We start from the raw sequence: 19,273 nt of genomic DNA on the forward strand, positions 1-19,273 counted from the left end.
CAATTATGTATCATTTATTGATTAAGCATCATAATTTTTGACTCATGATCCAGATACTTCATGCATTATCATAGCCACTTTTAGCAAACATATTGACCGGACATTTCGATCCTAGCTGGACCTTCCTACATTTTTTGGGTGGATGGATATATTTTTTTTTTATGGTGAACTATTAAGTCATGGCTAGTGTTGCGCGAAGCGAGATTCGGATGTTTAATCGTTCAAAACTTTGGAATAATACTGTACAGAGATTCGTCTCCGTACAGTGTTAGAACGTATTGTGCTCCAATGAGCCAACAGCTTAGGTCCTAACTAGCACGTAATGGACCTGAAGACGAGTTAGGTTTCAAGATTAAAGTGGTTTTCCACTTTAAAAATCAACCACTAAAGTTATTCAATGAAGTCACACGTGACTTCGTCAATAACTAACGTCTGCTCATCAAGGCCCATACATTCAAATACTGTACGAAGACAAATCTCTATACAGTATTATTCAGCAGTTTCGAACTGTTTGCTTAATTGGAGAAAGACCTAATTAAGGAGGTCAAAACCACCTGGGATATTCTGACGCTAGAGAAATATCTGGCTGAACAGAAGATCCCAGAGGGATTAAGGTGGCAACTACAGTACTACCAAATTTTGAAGAAAGTAGCGACCTAGAGTGGGAAAAAGTGATGAATGAGTGCGGTTTTAGAATAATGAGATTTATTATATGTAAACGTAAAAACAAATTAAAACAATATAGTATGAATATATATTCAAACTCCAAAATCTGTTGAAACCGTATAAGGATCCAAAGGAATATGTAGATCTGTGCAACAAACGTCAGACTAATATAATGAAAGTGGAAATGGAGGCAAAAAAACTAAAACAAAAGAAGTTCCTGAAAGTATGTGAGGATTATAAAACTAATAAAGTATACAGATGGAAAAAATTTAATTAAAAAGGGTGTTAATCTCATTAAGTAAGGGCCATTAAGCAGAGATATAGGTTCACCTACACAGGGAAATTACATGGAGCAACAAGGAGGGGCGACACAGAATGCATCGTTTCAAAGGGTGAATTTTACAGGTGATAGAAATTTTTATAGGAATCGTTTTCAACCAAAAAGACATGATGCATACAGATTTAAACCCTGGTATAGACCCTATTAAAACAACTACCATAGTTCGAGATACATGCAAACTGGCGATAATGGGCAGGGTGGTTACCATGAACCATACAGAAATTACTATGTGCAAAACCAGCAAAGACAACAACCATATTACCAGAATTATGGGTACGGAGGAGGAGATAATACAAACTATAGACCGTCACCGTACTATTCGAATCAGGGCAATAGAGGAGAACCAGCGCTACAGGTACAAACACAAAGGGAGAGGGATTTAACTCAGAATAAATAAATAAATTCCATCAAGCGATGAGAGGTATACAGAGAAACAACCCAATGGAGCGAGAAAAGCAAGGAAGTACCGGCACAACACCCCTAAAAAGAAGTCATATAGAGGGAGGAAAGGCAAGGGGAAGCATAAGCCCAAAAGCCAAGAAGAGCAGGGAGAACTGAGGGGAATTTTTAACCTCAGTCCTTATACTCTATCTGAACAAGAAAAAAGGGTATTAGGGAAGGGATAAAAATTTGCGCCAACCAATAGACCGAACAAATTTGAGGCTTTCTTAGATGTACACAAATATATTAGAAAACTAAATACTGCCAAATATTGTTTGAATAACCAGGCACCCCCTCTCAAGAATGCAGGGATGGAAAATGGAATGATTCATACTTGTATTGAGGCATTTAAAAGGGGACTACTAAAAGAACTAGATAAGATGAATACCAAACCTAAATACTATAATCCAACGTCTGAAGAAAAAATAGCTTTGAGGAATCTGGAATCTAATTCCAGCATCGTTATCAAGCCGGCAGACAAGGGGGGGGGGGGGGGGTGTTATAATGGATATTGATAAATACGAGAAAGAGTTGCAGAGACCACTGTCAGGTGATGAAACATACATGGTCCTAAAGAAAAATCCCACACTAGACTATAAAAAAGAACTAGATAAATTACTATGAGAGGGCTATAACAATGGAATTATTAATAAGAGGGAATTTGATTATCTGATCTGTTATATACCAGCTACCGAAGATACATAAAAGCTTGACAAACCCCCCGGGAGACCCATAGTCTCTGGAATAAAATCACTTATAGAATATGTAGACTTCTTTTTGCAGAAGTATGTAATTCAGGCTCCCTCGTATCTTAAAGACACTGGCAGCGTCATTAAATTAGTCAAAGGTTTAGGGTGGAGCCAATAAAATACATGGCTCGCTACAGTTGACGTGACATCTTTATATACGATTATTCCAAAAGAACTAAGACTAAGAGCAATCAAAGAAGAACTCAATAAAGACCCCCTAATGTCAAGTCAGCAAGAAAAATGTATTTTAGATAGTGTAGATTTTTGCCTCAGCCATAACTATTTCTGGTTTAACAACACCTACTATTTGCAGCTTCCAGCGAACTGGGACGGCGATGGGGGCGAAATTCGCCCCCAGTTTCGCTAACCTCTTTATGACCCTTTGGGGGAAGAAAATATAAAACCAATCCTCTCCAAAAAAACGCAAATGGGGAACTGATTGTGTGGAGACGGTATATCGTCTGACTGTCTGTTAGTTTGGGAGGGAGTGAGACAGGGTCTGGAGGATCTTATAAATAGGAATGACTGGAATTTAAAATTCACCAGCAGTATCAGCGTGACCTCTATACATTTTTTAGATCTTACAATATACATAGAGGATAACACCTTTAAAACAAAAACCTTCTTTAAGGAAACTGACGTGAATGCTTACATCGAAACTACCAGCTGTCATTATGGCCACTGGTTGAAAAATATACCAAAGGGGCAATTTAAAAGAATCTATAGAAACTGTACGGACAGAGTGGTGTACGAAGAACAAAGTCAACTTATTCAGGAGTGCTGTAGGGTAAAAGGATATTTAAAAGAGGATTTAAATCAGATGTAGCAGCGGCGGGACTATAGATGAAAGCTAAGAAAAGAGGGGAGAAAGATTGCGGGAAAAAAAATAGATTTTCGCTTTACCTTTTTCACGCAGTACAATGTAAATGCTGGGGTTATGAAGAATGCTATTAAGAAAAACTGGGCAGTTTTAAAAAATGATCCAATTTTGGGAAAGGTGATTCCTGACCATCCTAAAAATAACATTTAAGAAAGCTCCAAATATATGTAATCATTTGGTGCGCAGCTTCATCCCAGGAGAGATTATAAAGAAGAAAAACAACCGGTTCACATTGTGTGGTTTCTGCCTCCCTTGTAAAAAATAAATAAAATAGGACTAAAGAGAATAAGAAGAGTAATGTACAAACAATTCATTCCAATAAAAGAGACTTAAGCTATAAAATAAAAGGGGAGATCACATGTGAACATGAAGGGGTAGTCTACCTATTGGAGTGCCCTTGTGGACTCCATTATGTGGGGTGGACAATGAGAAAACTAAAAACAAGAATCTAGGAGCATATTCGGAACATTAAGAAAGGCTTGGAGACACATAGTGTATCTCTCCATTTTAAAAGAGTGCACCAAAAAAATAGCAAGGGTCTGACATTTACTGGGGTTGAATTAGTTAAACCGAATTGGCGGGGTGGAGACCCCATTGCCAAAATAAACCATTGTGAAGTTGAATGGATATACAGACTGGATACACTACAACCGCAGGGAATTGGAATTCGATCTCAAGCCTTGTTCGATGTGATGGGAACTGCTTCTGGGTCTTAACTATAGGATTAATAGAGAAACGGTGATGTAAATTGTATTCTCTACCTTATATGTATATGGGAAGTTGCGATTTGTACTGTTGATTATAAGTATGTTGTAATGCTAAAAGTTTGGTGTAAACTGGATTCAATAACATCCCTTACCTTCTGTGTGCACGGGAGGTTGTACGCTGTATTGTTGGGCGTGCGAGTTTTGCGATGGCTGGATGGAAAGGAGGTGTGAATGGGATCTGATATTTGTAGTTAATAGAACGGCATTTCCGAGGTAGGAAGGAGCGTTACGGGGTAATGGTTTGGTGAATGAATAGGGTTGTAATTCCTGATTGGCCAGAATCTGTGAATGAGATTGAGCAGTTGAATGGGTTATGTGTAGTGAGGTTTTATATATGGATGTCAATCGGAGGAAATTTATGGAGCATGGGACTTAAGTATAAGTAGTAACAGCTAGTACCCTGCTATGGTTAAAAAGATTAAACCTGTATATTGTCTTCTATATGTTTTATATATTTTAGAAGAATGGTAAACTATGGATTTTAAGGTTGTTGATGGGGGATGGACTTGTGCGGATTTAAAAGATAGCCCGAAATAGGGAGGAGTATTAGCCCCCCGATGAAGCGTGAGCGAAACCTGGATCAGGGAGGAATACGAGGGCTTACAGCTTTTATGACATGTTTTAAACTTGCTTACGTCTGTGAGTATAATAAATCTTTTTAAAAATTTACCCTGTCTGACAGTGCTTCACTATCTGTGCGACCTCTTTTCTGATTCACAGAGTGGCTCAATGGGAAGGAGGGCGTCTTATGTGGATACCGATGTTTTCCTATGTCTGAAGGTGCATATGGCTCCAAGTTAAAAATGAACACTTTCTGAGGATTCTAAGCAGCACGATCTGACAAATACAAAGATTTACCGCGTGAACTTTACCCACCTCACTGTAGGACCTGCAGCGCAAAAGTGACAGGCAACATATTGGAGACTTTTTATATTGTGATGGCCTACTAGGAAGATGGTTATGGTGGACCTCTTTGTTAGTCCTTCCCTGCCATAGTAAAACATGAAATCACCCTGCAATCGCATCGCAGGGGGTTGATTACCTAACCAAAAGAGTCCCATCCCTCTGTCAAACACCTCAGATGCCACAGAGTTGGTCTCTAAAATTATCAGAGACCAACTTTATTGGTCTCTGATCAACAGTTCAATGATGGAGGTTGTTAGTAAAACCCTAGGTATAGGGATTACAGCACGCATAGCCATAAAAACAGTATGTGGTAGCAATTGAAGGGTTAAGGACCTATATTTACTGGTGGTATTTGGTGCGTACATTGCAGAATACAGTCACCTGCTTTGTAGAGATACTGGGGCAGCTGAGTAGTCTTCCCACTTCCAGTCTCTCCCGTCACAACAAAAAACGGATGCTCTCTTGCAGTCTGAAGAAGCTTATCTTTGCATTTGTGAATAGGAAGAATCGGTAGGTAATACTGCCTTTCACCATCCGTTTCATAAGCTCTGGATTTGGACTGCATTGCACCTAGTTTATAATGTTCTGTAACATAAAGAAAAACATTTAATTAGTCCAGCTTTATGGTACGCCCACACAATAGGTGTGTGATCCAGTAAAACTGTGCACTCTCAATAATCTGACTGCATGGAAAGATCTACAGCGGACAGCCTTTTCAGTGGGCTTGGCCGGAATCCAACAGAACCACAGGGATACTGAGCGCTGTACATGCGAACCTTCTCTTCCCGTCAGGAATCGGATTATATGAAATGAAGTAAAACAAATCATATAGTTCTTTTAGTTTTCTTTGTTTCTGCTCTGACCATAGCCCAGTATTCACATGATAGACTGCAGTAGCTATAATAATTTGGAGCGGATCCCAAAGTCAATGCCCAAATAATTTAAGCAAAATATTGTATATAAAATATTAAGAATTATTTGCACTGTAATGAAAAAATTAAGACTATATAGGGGTATTTATTAACAGGTTTGTGCCAGCACGCAAATATCACGCATTTTTGTGCAAAAAAAGGTGACTTCATGCGGTTTTGTGCTTTATAAAGTCACTTTTGTAAATGACCAGGAAAGAGGTTGGGTTTATCCTGCTCATAGCTGGGGTAGATTTGATATTCTGTCACCCAACAGATGTTTCAACTTTTAAAGAGGCATATGCTTATACAATGTATAGCACAGGGGTAGGCAAGCTCCGGCACTCCAGCTGTGGTGAAACTACAACTCCTAGCATGCATACTTGCTCTGCTCTTCTAAGAACTCACATAGAAATGAATGGAGCATGCTGGGAATTAAAGTTTCACAACAGCTGGAGTGCCGAAGGTTGCTGAATCCTGGTATAGCAGCTGTGCTTGGTAACGCATCTCAGCCCCATTGACTCCAATGGGGCTGAACTGCACCTAGGCCATGTGACCATATTTTCTGTCTACATCTTATCTGCACAAAATGCAAATCAGATGTGGACAATCATTTCTATAGGACAGCACTCAGCATGCTGTCCACATCCCTATATCGTTCCGTGGCTCCGCAAAAAAGATGCGGGGCGTGTGGAATGGGAAAATGCTGGGCGCACACAGCTGGTATCTGTGTTTTGCAGATCTGCGGTTTGCAGACCACAAAACGGATACGGTATAGCTATAGATAGTGTCTACAGTTCTGGGGCCCATTTTGGTCAGTCACTGAGCAGGACTGCCCACATGACTCCTAGGCATAAAAAGAGCAGACGAGTATTCTCATCTATACATTTAGGGTCATCAATGTCTAGCAGATGCATGTGCAGCTTTCTTGATTCACTGCTATTGAATTTACTGGCGGGGTGGCTGCACATGCGCAGTATTCGCTTCATACACTGCTATGGAAAATAGCCAAGCAAATGCGCTCGGCTGTTTTCATAAGTCCCAAGGGAGAGGACGCTCTGCATGCGTAGTCTCCTCTTCATTCACAGTAGGGCCCTGCTCTTGACATAGGAGCATGTTCCAGAGGTGTCATTAGACTGTGCCTATGTAGCAAATGGCAAGTCACTGCTCGGCACATTACAGTTTTCAAACTTAATTTTGTTAAAACCAACCATAAAGCCATTTTTCTGAAATAAAAGTTTGTATTTTTTTTACAAACCAGATGTCATTGTGGGACCATGAGGCACAGGGGCATATAACTGGAGCGAGGAGGAAGCACAGTGTTCAATGATTGAAATCACATGCTTGCACAGAGGAACTTGCGCTGACTTCAGGAAGCTAAGAGAATCAAAGCGAGGTGAGCAGGCTGGCAGCAGTGACGTCGTGACTCAAGGATTCCAGTTATACGACCTGTTGACTCCTGGTCCCACAATGACATCAGTTTAGCACAAAATACTTTACGATTTTATGGTTTATGGTTAACTTTGAGAAAACTACGTTTAAAAACGGTGCAATGTGCAGAGCAGCGATGTGCAATTTGCTGCCATTAGGCACAGTTTGATGACAGGTTACCTTTAACCCCTTCCCAACATGTGACGCAATAGTAGGTCACATGTCGGGTCCTTAAAGAGGTCACCCGCTCCGGAACGGATGGGGAGCCATAGCAACCAGGTGCCTGCTGTTTCATACAGCAGGCACCCACGGCTAATGTCCACAACCGGCGGTAATGCTGATCATGGACATTTAATCTCTCAGATGGCGTGGTCAAACCTGAGCAGCGCATCTGAGCGCGTGAGATACCGGAAGTGCGCGCTTCTGTGTATGCTCCATAGTAGTTTTTACAGAGCTAATGCATTGGTCTATAGGATATTTACAAATGCCTATCCAGGCAATAGAACATGTCTTGACCCAGGTATAAATTAATACTTCACTTTTATTTGAATACAAGTAAAACCTAAATGCTAAGTGTGTGCAAGGTGCACTCTTTAATTGAACTTAAACAGAACCAAAAGATTAAGGGGTGTTAAAAACACAGTACACTACTTCACTGGTAGGTGTATTGCTTTAACAATTAGGCAGGGTGAAGAGATGTGCACTATCACCCTTACCACTGTAAGGGCAGAACACTACCGTACCACCGTCCGCGGTGACTCTGCCAGCTGAGAATGGTTGTACTAACAGCCATATAGAGTGGTGGGAGAAATGGAAATATCAACCCACTATGTGAATGGTGCATAATTGTCTCAGTTGATCTCAGACTGGGATTAGTGGCAACTAACACCGCAACACGGACTCGGTGCACAGTAGCCAAAACCACAACTAACTTGATTGCTAAACCAAACCAAGCAACGTCGGCCAGCCTGACCACTAGTTGCTGGTTATCAGTGGAGTGGTGCACAGCGATTAAAAACTAACACTGCCCCCCCGACATGTTTTGCCAGTATTCTGGCTTCTTCAGGGGTTAATGGGCAGCCATTTTTTTGGTTCTGTTTAAGTTCAATAAAAGAGTGCACCTCGCACACACTTAGCATTTAGGTTTTACTTGTATTCAAATAAAAGTGAAGTATTAATTTATACCTGGGTCAAGACAGGTTCTATTGCCTGGATAGGCATTTGTAAATAAACTAGTAAAATTACCTTACCCAGGTCAGGTCCTAATTATATTCATTTTTGGTCTATAGGAGAAGCAATCCAATGATTGCTTGTTATAATTTCTTATGGGAACTATAAAAAAAAAAAAAAAGGAGTAAAAAAAAATTTTTTTTAACCACTTCACATCCGCTCATAGGATATAAATGTCCTATGGGTGGATGTTTATCTCTGAATGGATGTTCTGGAACGTCCATTCAAAGATGGCAGCTGCACGCTAATCATGCAGCTGCCGAGCAGGGGGCCAGCTGTCAGTGACAGCAGGGCAACCCAGAGAGAAGGCAGGAACAGTTCCCAGGTGTCCCTGCCTACTAGAGCGCTGTTTACACATCGCTCAACGAGCGCTGTCTATACAGATCAGGAAGCAATATGCGCTTCCTGTCCCGGATCGGTGGTCATGTGACCGCCGGGCCCGGGAGAGTGCAGGAGCTGCCGGGTCTTCCATAGACCTCGATCAGCCCTGCACTAAGGCTGTACAGCGCTGTATCTGGGGGCTGTATTTCCCCTGTAAATGGCGCTACTATGTCAGCCCCAGTTACAGGAGAAATCAATAGTGAGAAGAAAAAAAAAAAGTGAAGTTAAATGTCCCCCAGATGTCTTGTATGACCTTATGGGGGACGCAAAGTGTAAAATAGAAAATAAAAAAAATAAAAAATATATCACATGATCGTCTAATAAACAAAATATAAAAACTGTGTAAAAAGCCATTTTCCTCACCTTACATCAAAAAAAGTGCAACTCCAAGTGATCAAAAAGGCGTATGTCCCACAAAATGGTACCAATAAAACTGTCCCCTCATCCCGCAAAAAATGAGCCCCTACATAAGAAAATCGCTAAAAAAATAAATAAAAAAATATAACTCTCAGAACATGGAGACATTAAAATATTTTTTTTGTTTCAAAAATGCCATTATTGTGTTAAAGTGAAATAAATAAATAAAAAGTATACATACGTCTCGCCGCGTCTATAAATACCGCTCTATAAAAATATCACATGACCTAACCCATCAGATGAACACCGTAAATTTTTTTTTAATAAAAACAGTGCCAAAAAAAGCACCTTACATTACAAAAATTGCAACAACAAGCGATCAAAAAGACTAATGCCCCCAAAATAGTACCAATCAAACCGTCACTTCATCCTGCAAAAAATTAGACCCTACCTAAGACAATCAGTCAAAAAATTAAAAAAACTATAATTTTAAGACAATGTAAACACTAAAATGTTGTTTTTTGGGCTTCAAAACTGCTATTATTGTGTTAAACCGAAATAAATAAATAAAAGTAGACATATTAGTATTGCCGCATCCGTAACAACCAGCTGTATAAAAATATCACAAGACCTAACCCCTCAGATGAACACCGTAAAGAAAAGAAAAGAAAAACAGTGCCAAAAAAGCTATTTTTTTGTCACCCAACATAACAAAGTGCAACACCAAGCGATCAAAAGGGCGTATGCCCCCCAAAATAGTACCAATCAAACCGTCACTTCATCCTGCAAAAAATGAGAGCCTAACTAAGACAATTGGTCAAAAAAATAAAAAAGCTATGGCACTCAGACTATGGAGACACTAAAACATAATTTTTTTTGGTTTCAAAAATGCTATTATTGTGTAAAACGTAATAAATAAGAAAAGGTATACATATTAGGTATTGCCACGTCTAACGATCTTCTCTATAAAAATGTCACATGACCTAAACGCTCAGGTGAACGCTGTAAAAAATAAATAAAAACTGCTAAAACAACAAATAAAGTGTAATAATGAATGATCAAAAAAATCATATGTACCCAAAAATGGTAACAATAAAAACATCAACTCTTCCTGCAAAAAATGAGCCCCTGTCTATAAAAATAGCACATGATCTACCCTGTCAGATGAATGTTGTAAAAAATAAAAACAGTGCCAAAACAGCCATTTTTTTGTTACCTTGCCTCACAAAAAACGTAATATAGAGCAATTAGAAATCATATGTACCCCAAAATAGTAGCAATAAAACTGGCACCTTATCTCCTAGTCTCCAAAATGGGGTCACTTTTTGGGAGATTCTATTGTAAGGGTGCATCAGGGGGGCTTCAAATGGGACATGGCATCTAAAAACCAGTTCAGCAATCCTGGTTCACAGGAGGAACTAGGGTCAGAATCCCTTAACCAAGTACCAACTTTCTCGCGCTCTTAGGAGCCATGACTCCCATTTCGGAACTCATCCCGTTTTAATGATTGGTTAGCTACCGGGTGTATTAGGCCTCGAGATCCTAATGTGTAATACGTTTGCCTTGCGGTGTTAGGAATACCTCCTTTTTCCCCCCCTTGCCTTCCTAGCCTCCCCCCCTTCCTAATGTCAGTGTGTTTGTCATACCCGATTTGTCTTTCACAAGATAAACTGTTTGGGCTTATGTTAGCCTTGCTTTGTACATGTTTATTTGAACTACTGTTGTTCTTCTCTTGAATAGTACGAACATGCTTGTCATTTCGTCCTCTTTTCAATAAATTCTGATTGAACCATAAATACCAGTTCAGCAAAATCTGCCTTCCAAAAACCATACGGCGCACCTTTTCTTCTGTACCCTGCCGTGTGCCCTTACATCAGTTTACAACCACATGTGGGGTGTTTCTGCAAACCGCAGAATCAGGGTAATAAATATTGAGTTTTGTTTGGCTGTTAACCCCTGATGTGTTAAAGAAAAAAATGGATTCAAATAGTAAATCTGCCAAAAAAGTGACATTTTGAAATGTCATCTCCATTTTCCTTTAATTCTTATGGAACACCTAAATGGTTAACAAAGTTTGTAAAATCAGTTTTGAGTAACTTGAGGGGTGTAGTTTCTACAATTGGGTCATTTATGGGGGGTCTCCACTATGTAAGCCCCACAAAGTGACTACAGACCTTAACTGGTCCTTAAAAAGTGGGTTTTGGAAATTTTCTTAAAATTTTTAAGAATTGCTTCTAAAATTCTAAGCCTTCTAACGTCCTAAAAAAAAAAAAAATTAAATGACATTTACAAAATGATGCCAACATAAAGTAGACATATGGGGAATGTTAAGTAATAAATATTTTATGAGGCATCACTTTATTTTAAAAGCAGAGAAATTAAAATTTTGAAAACTGCGAATGTTTCAAAATTTTGGGAAAATTTGGGATTATTTAATAAATAAAGGTGAAATATATTGACTCTATTTTACCACTGTCATGAAGTATAATGTGTCACGAGAAAACAATTTCAGAAAGTCTTGAATAAGTAAAAGCGTTCCAAAGGTATTACCACATAAAGTGACATGTCAGATTTGCAAAATGAGGCTCTGTCAGGAAGGGGGTAAATGGCCCGGATGTGAAGTGGTTAATAAAAAAAAATAAAAAAATATTAAAAAGTATAAAAATTCAAATCACCCCCCTTTCCTCAAAATGAAAATAAAAAAAACGTTAAAAAATATACATTATGGGTATCGCCGCGTGTAAAAACACTAGTACTATCAAAATATAAAAACCTTTATCTCATATGGGAAAAAGCAAAACAAAAAAGGTGTCAAAATGGCTGATTCACAGTTTTATGGTCACTTCTCCTCCCACAAAAAAATTTAATTGTGTGATCAAAAAGTCGTACATACCCCAGAATGGTATCAATGAAACAATGAAAAGTTAGCCCTCAAACAGCCCTTTTTTTTTTCAAGCTTTTACAATTTGTTTTTTCAGTATCAAAACGCAAGAAGAATTATACATACGTAGTATCACTGGATTTGTACATGGAGAATGAAGAGCACAAGTCAGTTATACTGCATAGTGAACGAAGTAAGAAAAAAAAAACTAAACTGTGGCAGAATTGTGTTTTTTTTTCAATTCCACCCCATTTAGATTTTTTTTCCTCACTTCCCACTACATCCTATACAATATTAAATGTTGGCATTAGAAAGTACAACTTGTCCCAAAAAAACAAGCCTGGAAAAATAAAAAAGTTATGGCTCTGGGAAGACGGTGAGCGAAAAATGAAAATGCAAAAATCGCCTCGTCAGGAAAGGATTTAAAGGGGTTGTGCAGCCAGTAAAACTGAAGACCTATCGTCAGGCTAGGTCATCAATATCTGATTAGTGGGTGTAAGGCCTCTTTCACACGGGCGTCGCATGTGAGGGCCGGATAGGATACGGGTGCGTAGCGGGAAAATTATTTTTCCGCGCGAGTGCAAAGCGGTTTAATCCGTTTTGCATGCGCGTGAGAAAAATCTGCATGTTTGGTTCTCAGACCCGAACTTCTTCACAGAAGTTTGGGTTAGGTATAGATTTTATTATTTTCCCTTATAACATGGTTATAGGGGGAAAATAATAGCATTCTTAATACAGAATACTAAGTAAATTAGGGATGGAGAGGTTAAAAAAATTAAATAAATAAAAATTACCCCATCCACTTGCTCGCGCAGCCCGGCTTGTCGTCTTTCTTCTTCTTTGAGGACCTGGGAGAAACGGACCTTTGGTGACGTCACTGCGCTCATCACATGATCCATGCCATATTTTTTTAACCCCTCCATCCCTTATTTACTTAGCATTCTGTATTAAAGAATGCTATTATTTTCCCTTATAACCATGTTATAAGGGAAAATAATAAAGATCAGGTCCCCATCCTGATCATCACCTAGCAACCATGCCGCATCCGCACTTGATTGCGGATGCTTACGGTTTTCATGCAGCCCAATTCACTTCTATGGGGCCTGCGTTACGTGAAAAATGCACAATATAGAGCAGGGGTGCACAACCTTTTTTGGTCTGGGGGCCACATTGTCACATCGCTCTATTTCAAGGGGCCGCAAATAAAAAAATGTTGATTGGCGCTCATCTGCCTATTACACAAGCCAGTGCAAAGTGACTGGGGAGGAGTGATCGCTGCCACAGTCGTGCTGCAGATAATCGGACATCTTTTATCCTGATAAAATATGCAAATCAGGTGACAAATGAGCAATTCCTTGTTTATCGACTGATCAGCTGCAGGATTATACTGGCCAGATATAAGATATGAGCGCTCCTATGAACACTTGTTCCCAGTAATTGTCCCAAATATCGTGCTGCAGCATGGCCCCTGAAACCGAAGAGTTATACTTACTTGCTCCCCGCCTCTCTGGTTCTTCAAACTGCCTCTGCTGTTTACACCTGGCAGTGCATGGACATGGTCATACACCACTCCAGACAATGATTGGCTTAGGCGGTGATGTGGCCACAAGCAGCATGTCACTGCTGAAGCCAGTCATTGACTGGAGCCGTGCAAATGACCATGGCCATGGTAAACAGCGCAGGAACCGGAAGATGGAGTCAGCGGGGGCAGTGCAGAGGACCAGAGCGGAGTGGAGCAGGTAAGTGTGAATCTTCTATTTCAGAGGCCATGCTGCAGGCCTCATTTTTACCAGAAAAGTGGCGACATTTTCTTCCATCCTGCCTCCTATTTATAAATCAGTGCTTTCCTTCACTGCAGAGGACGGAGCTCACTGGTTACTACCATCTCCTGCCAATCCAGTTATAGGCGTCCTGCAGTAACCAGTAAGCACATCACCTTGCTAGTGGGGAAGGCGCCTATTGGTTAATGCTTGAATGACCAGGCCCGAAAAGGCCTTAATGACCAAACACTTTTTTGTGATTTAGCGCGTGTGGTGGTTCAAATGGTTGTAACTATCTTATTTGTTGGACTAACAAAATTTTTGCAACAATTTTTATTTGGGGGAAACTGTACAAAACGTTTTTAAAAAGTATATATTTTTTCAAACTATAGCTCCTTATTCTTTAAATATGCAAACTGACACCAAAATAAATTATTATAATTAGATCTCTATTTTGTGTATTTTGCTATATAATATGAAAAGTTTCACGTGAATGGGGCGGTAATGGTGACGGTTTTGATTGGTGTGGGTGTCTTTTCTTTTATGCATGAATTTTTTTTTTAACTTAATATATTTCTGCTACATAATATGTCCCCCAAGAGGTCATAAAATGACCTTGGGGGACACTGTCACTTTTTTAAATTTTGCACTTTTTCATAAAAAGACTGTGGTGGGACACTGAACACTCTTTTATTAAGCACCATTTCCTTTTTATTTTATTTTTTTATTTATTTAGTTTTCACATTTTTTTAAATCATTTTTTAACTTTTTTTTAAATATATTTTTACCATATAATTTGTCCCCAAGAGGTCACTGAAAGACCTTTGGGAGACAATAAGTAACTTTTTTTTGTACTATTTCCACTGTAACTGGAGCATCCAAAGGAGCCCCAGTTACAGGGAAACCAGCCTGCTGCGGAGGCTTTGTACCCGGGCAGCGCTCCTCTGTTCCCGAGACACCCAGAGATCACGAGATCGCTGGGTCCACACCGCAGAGCGCTCATAGAGGAGAAGGCAGAAGCGCTAATAAAGCGCTTCTGTCTTCTCCTCGGCTTCCCCGCTCTCACTAACAGCCGGGGACCCTTTCTGCTCCTGCTACAGTGCAGGAGCAAAACCTGTGATCCATCTGCTGTGCAGCACTCTGTGCAGAAACACAGCTGATTGCAGGATCAGCTGTGTTTCTGCCCAGCAGGGCAGGGGCCGCAAACCATGGCTCTGGGGGCCGCAGGTTGTGCACCCCTGATATAGAGCTTGCTGCGATTTTCACGCAACGCACAAGTGATGCGTGAAAATCACCGCTCATGTGCACAGCCCCATTGAAGTGAATGGGTCCGGATTCAGTGCGGGTACAATGCGTTCACCTCACGCAGAATTCTCGCCTGTGTGAAATCGGCCTAAGGCTAGGGCTACATGGCGACATGCGTTGCACAACATATAGGGTACAGCTACACTGCAACAATGATGTTGCACCAATGTCGTGTGACATAGTTTGTAATGGTACATATTTTTGCGACTGTCATGTTGCAGTGGCAGCATGTCACAGTGCGACACCATTGACTACCATTATAAAAATTAGTTGCTGTGTAGCCCTAGCCGAAGAGTCTCGGCACCCCCGCGGATTGGCTGTTTGAACAGGAGGCGGCGCTCGTACAAGCGCTACTTCCTCTTCAGGAATTAAACTGCGCAATATTTTTGAAGTCTTGGCAGCGCAGTGTAATTACAATTCACTTGAATGGAACAAACACATAATTATACAGTGCCGCCGCTGCAAGCAACACAACGCACAGTGTCATATTGCAGAAGTAGCGTCCATATGAGCGCCGACTCCTCTTCAAACAGGAGTCAGAAGACCCCCACCGATCAGATATTGATGACCTATTGTCAGGATAGGTCATCAATATGTCCTGGCTGCACAACCAAAGGGGTTAACTGAGACTAACAAATGGACCACCCCCCCCCCCCCCTTCACCCATATGCTGGGCCCCTCACACTGAATATACTTACCTGGCTCCCCACCCGCATCTGCTTCTCTCTATGAGCTGATGAAAACAGCCCAGTGTCGAGGGGGAGCAGGCGGTGACGGAGACGAGCCTCCCTAGCATTGCGGGTGATGCTAGGGAGAGGTGCGGGGACCAGGAGCGGAACAGGGAGTGGGGAGCCAGGTAAGTAGAGACAGTGTGAGGGGCCCAGCATATGGGGGAGCATTTGTTAGTCTCGGATATCCCCTTTAAGGCATATCCCATCATTATGCCAAAAATTAAAGGTTTTGCAGAGTCATAACCCATATATATATATATATATATATACATACAGTCTGCTCAGCTCCTCCTGCTCTATAACCTGCAGACTGCACTGCATTTCATGGTGACATGTTCCCTTTAATGTATTCATGTACCTTTATTACTGCAAGTAATAGCAAAACGGTGTATGAATAGCACAAACACACATACTGGTCAGGAGTGTGTAGTACAAGTATCTGCTATGGCATTCAGTCACAGTATTCACCACAGAAATGTCACAAGAATACATTTACGACTGCACTGTTCCTACCACCACTAGGCATGACTGGATGGAGCCATCTTGCCTGCCAGGACCTTCCATAGGGAGAATAAGATCTCTGTCTCTGCGTTCCACTGTAAAAGCAATAACAGCAGAAATCCCTCCTAAATACTGACACTACACTTGAGCTGCATTATCGCACGAATATAAGCATGCTATATAACAGTTTACACACCCACACGCCAAGACACTGAAGCTTTCTGTCTCTTACCGCGATCCGTAGTGAGAGAAAACTGCAAATATTTCCTGTGTGGGAAGTGTGCGCCGTACTGGGAACGAAAACAAGTGGAGAGCGCCACCTAGTGGCATTACTAGGAAATGTTCTCAAGGCTTCTACAGTCATGTAAGTATATCGATTGATTTTTTTCTTATATAAAGAACTCTGGGAGCCTGATCGTGCCACTGATAAAATAAATTAAAATTAAGTGCTCCTAAAGGTTACAGCTACACGTAACGAATCCGCTGCGGAAAATCTGTAGCTATGTGGATGAACTCTCCAGTGGCAAAAACCTCATCAAATTGTGTTTGTTCCACATTTCCTGTCAAGGATTGTGCAAATTCTAGTGTGGACACATTCTGCAGGGGGCGAATGAGATTTGATACTATTATATACACTGCGGATATTCCGTATGCAATTGTGCGCCGCACCCCAGTTCATAATTAGTTTTAGTGATTTTTGGTGTGTTTCTGCCTCAAAACCAGCTCCAAAAAAAGCAGCAGCATGGCCTATGTTGGGGCAGAATCCACTGTGAATATCTTATCAAAATGATTGCAAAGCATCAAAAAAATAAATAAATAAAAAACAGGTCCGTACATGTCCACGTGTTTTTTTTCATGTTTTCTGCAGGATTTTTCTCGGGGATCTGCACCAAAAACCACAAGATGAAAATGCCGTTTTGTATTGAAGTAAACACACCATTGGTTAAAAAAAAAGGGTTAAAAAAAAATGTGCTGAATTTTGTAGTTTTAAAATCCATTGTCTGAACATACCACCTACACATGTTGCGGATTATGCATGTTTTGTCCATGTGGGTTCTCGTGCTGAAAAACTGCAGTGTAAGGACTCGTGCACATGACCATATGTATTCTGCGGTCCGCAAAACATGGATCTGCAAAAAATACGGATGACATCCGTGTGTATTCTGTATTTTGCAGAATGGCCGGGCCCTAATAGAAAAGTACTATCCTTGTCCGTAATGCGGATAATAATAGGAAATGTTCTATATTTTTGCGGAACGGACATACGGAAACGGAATGCACACGGAGTTAAAACTTCTTTTATTTGTGCAGACCTATTGAAATGAATGGTTCTGCATAGGGTCTGCAAAAGAAAAAAGAACGGACACAAGAAATAACAGTATTAGGGTTCTAAGTGGTACCTTGGTATCGAACCTGAGTTCAGGAAATGTTTTTTTTACAGTATAAATCAATTTCTGAAGTTACTATGCGTAGTCTCGCGAGGCTTCGCAAAGTAAGAACTTCGGCTCATCTGAGCCAATACATTCGAATACTGTACGGAGTGCTCACGCCGTACAGCATTGAAACAACGTTTTATGCAAATCGACTTCGGATGTTTCATCCGAAGTCGATTCGCTCATTCCTAGTGGCAACGTGTTGTGGTCACCTGTAAATTTTTTGAACGTGCACCTTCAAGTTAGCAAGGGCTATATTAAGTGACCACTAGAGCACCTTCTTGCATGGGCCAGTGGCTCCTATATAAGAGGTCCTTCCAGCCAAAAGGCAGTTATGGTGTCATGTTGGGTACTGGTATCCTGGGTGAGGAGCCAGGTGCCCTACCACTGGGACCCCCACTGATCACAAGAACAGAGACCCCCATACCCCTCTGGACTCCCTGAAATGAATAAAGTGGTCGGACATGCGCACTGCCATTAAATTCATTTTCACTGGAGCTCTAGAGGCAGTGAAGTTTTTTATACTAAGACACACTACTAACTCAGCCCAATGCCCATCTGTAAATGCCCAATGCCATCCAGTCCCCTTAGTGCACTCACACATTAGTTATTCCCCTTTCGTGCTCCTACACAGTCAAATGTCCCCTTAGTGCCCCTTCACAGTAGAATGCTCTTTTAGTACCCCACCCCACCCCCACAGTAGTTATGCCCCCTTTGTGCCCACGCACAGTAGTTATGCCCCCATAGTTTTCTCTTGACAATAGAATGCCCCCTTACATCTGGTAGCATTAGAGGCATTGTATTCAACCATATTTGTGTCCTTAGGGACCTGCTCGTATCTCCAGAACGGGGCCCCCAAAGTGAAGGAGAGTGCACCGTGCAAGCTCCCTGGTCATGACTGAAGGTTTTTAGATCATTAGAGTGCTTGGAATTGACCTCCGATTTATCTATATATAGTAGTTAGGTCACTTCTAAGTCACTATTTTTGTAAACTACTACTTAATCCCAGTTAACCTTATCTTTCTTGAGAATGCCAACAAGCCATGTCCATCATTAATAAGGTCACCTGCCTCTGAACCTTCTCAAGCTTTCCTTTTTTCCTCTTGGTTACTACTGCAATTCCCTTTATATTTTAATAGTATTGCTAAATTATTTTCTTTTAATTATAACCTCACATCGATCGATTTCCAAAGGTATCTTTCTACTCGTTTTTAATATCTCTGCTTGCTGTAACAGAATGCTTAGACTCTTCTTTATATTCAGAAGCTGAAAAACTAACTTTTCCTAGTGTTTGCCACAGAGTTGAGAGGTTTATTTCAAACAATCACTGTAGGTCAGGTTCTGTTCACCTTTGTGTTTTGAACTTCTCTTGTGGGTTCTGTCAGTTTTGATGGCAAGAATACTGCAGCATTGCCAGAACCTCAATGGACCCCATTATAAGTCAATGGTGTTTGTCGGTCATGCTTTGAATCATTTAAAAATGGAAGCTATGTTCTGTGAACAGTTTATGACCTTTGTAGTGTGCATGTATACATAGTGGATATGTATGTGCGTTTTGCATTTGTACGCTTTAATAAAATAATGATTGAACCATAAAAATGGAAGC

At 40.7% G+C, this 19,273-nt stretch overlaps 1 protein-coding gene across 6 annotated transcripts in view; it reads right to left on the minus strand.

Moving 5' to 3' along the window:
* The window catches only part of DHX40 (DEAH-box helicase 40), a 128,358-nt gene extending 111,838 nt beyond the window's left edge, over positions 1–16,520 (minus strand). Inside the window, exons 1-4 of one of the 6 annotated variants that reach the window (XR_006388278.1) lie at positions 16,431–16,482; positions 16,247–16,329; positions 12,732–12,785; positions 5,131–5,334 (exon numbers count right to left, since the gene is read on the minus strand). Coding sequence is in view for 5 of the 6 variants with exons in the window: in XM_044286329.1 (XP_044142264.1) it covers positions 5,131–5,334; positions 12,732–12,785; positions 16,247–16,259 (271 nt within the window). In the remaining variant the exon portion in view is untranslated. Of the gene's footprint in view, positions 1–5,130; positions 5,335–12,731; positions 12,786–16,246; positions 16,330–16,430 lie in introns of all 6 variants that reach the window. The other 5 variants (XM_044286329.1, XM_044286330.1, XM_044286331.1 and 2 more) reach the window with 5 other exon arrangements.
* Positions 16,521–19,273: the final 2,753 nt, after the last annotated feature.

This window comes from Bufo gargarizans, chromosome 3 (genome assembly GCF_014858855.1).
Source record: "Bufo gargarizans isolate SCDJY-AF-19 chromosome 3, ASM1485885v1, whole genome shotgun sequence".
Lineage (NCBI taxonomy): Eukaryota > Metazoa > Chordata > Amphibia > Anura > Bufonidae > Bufo > Bufo gargarizans.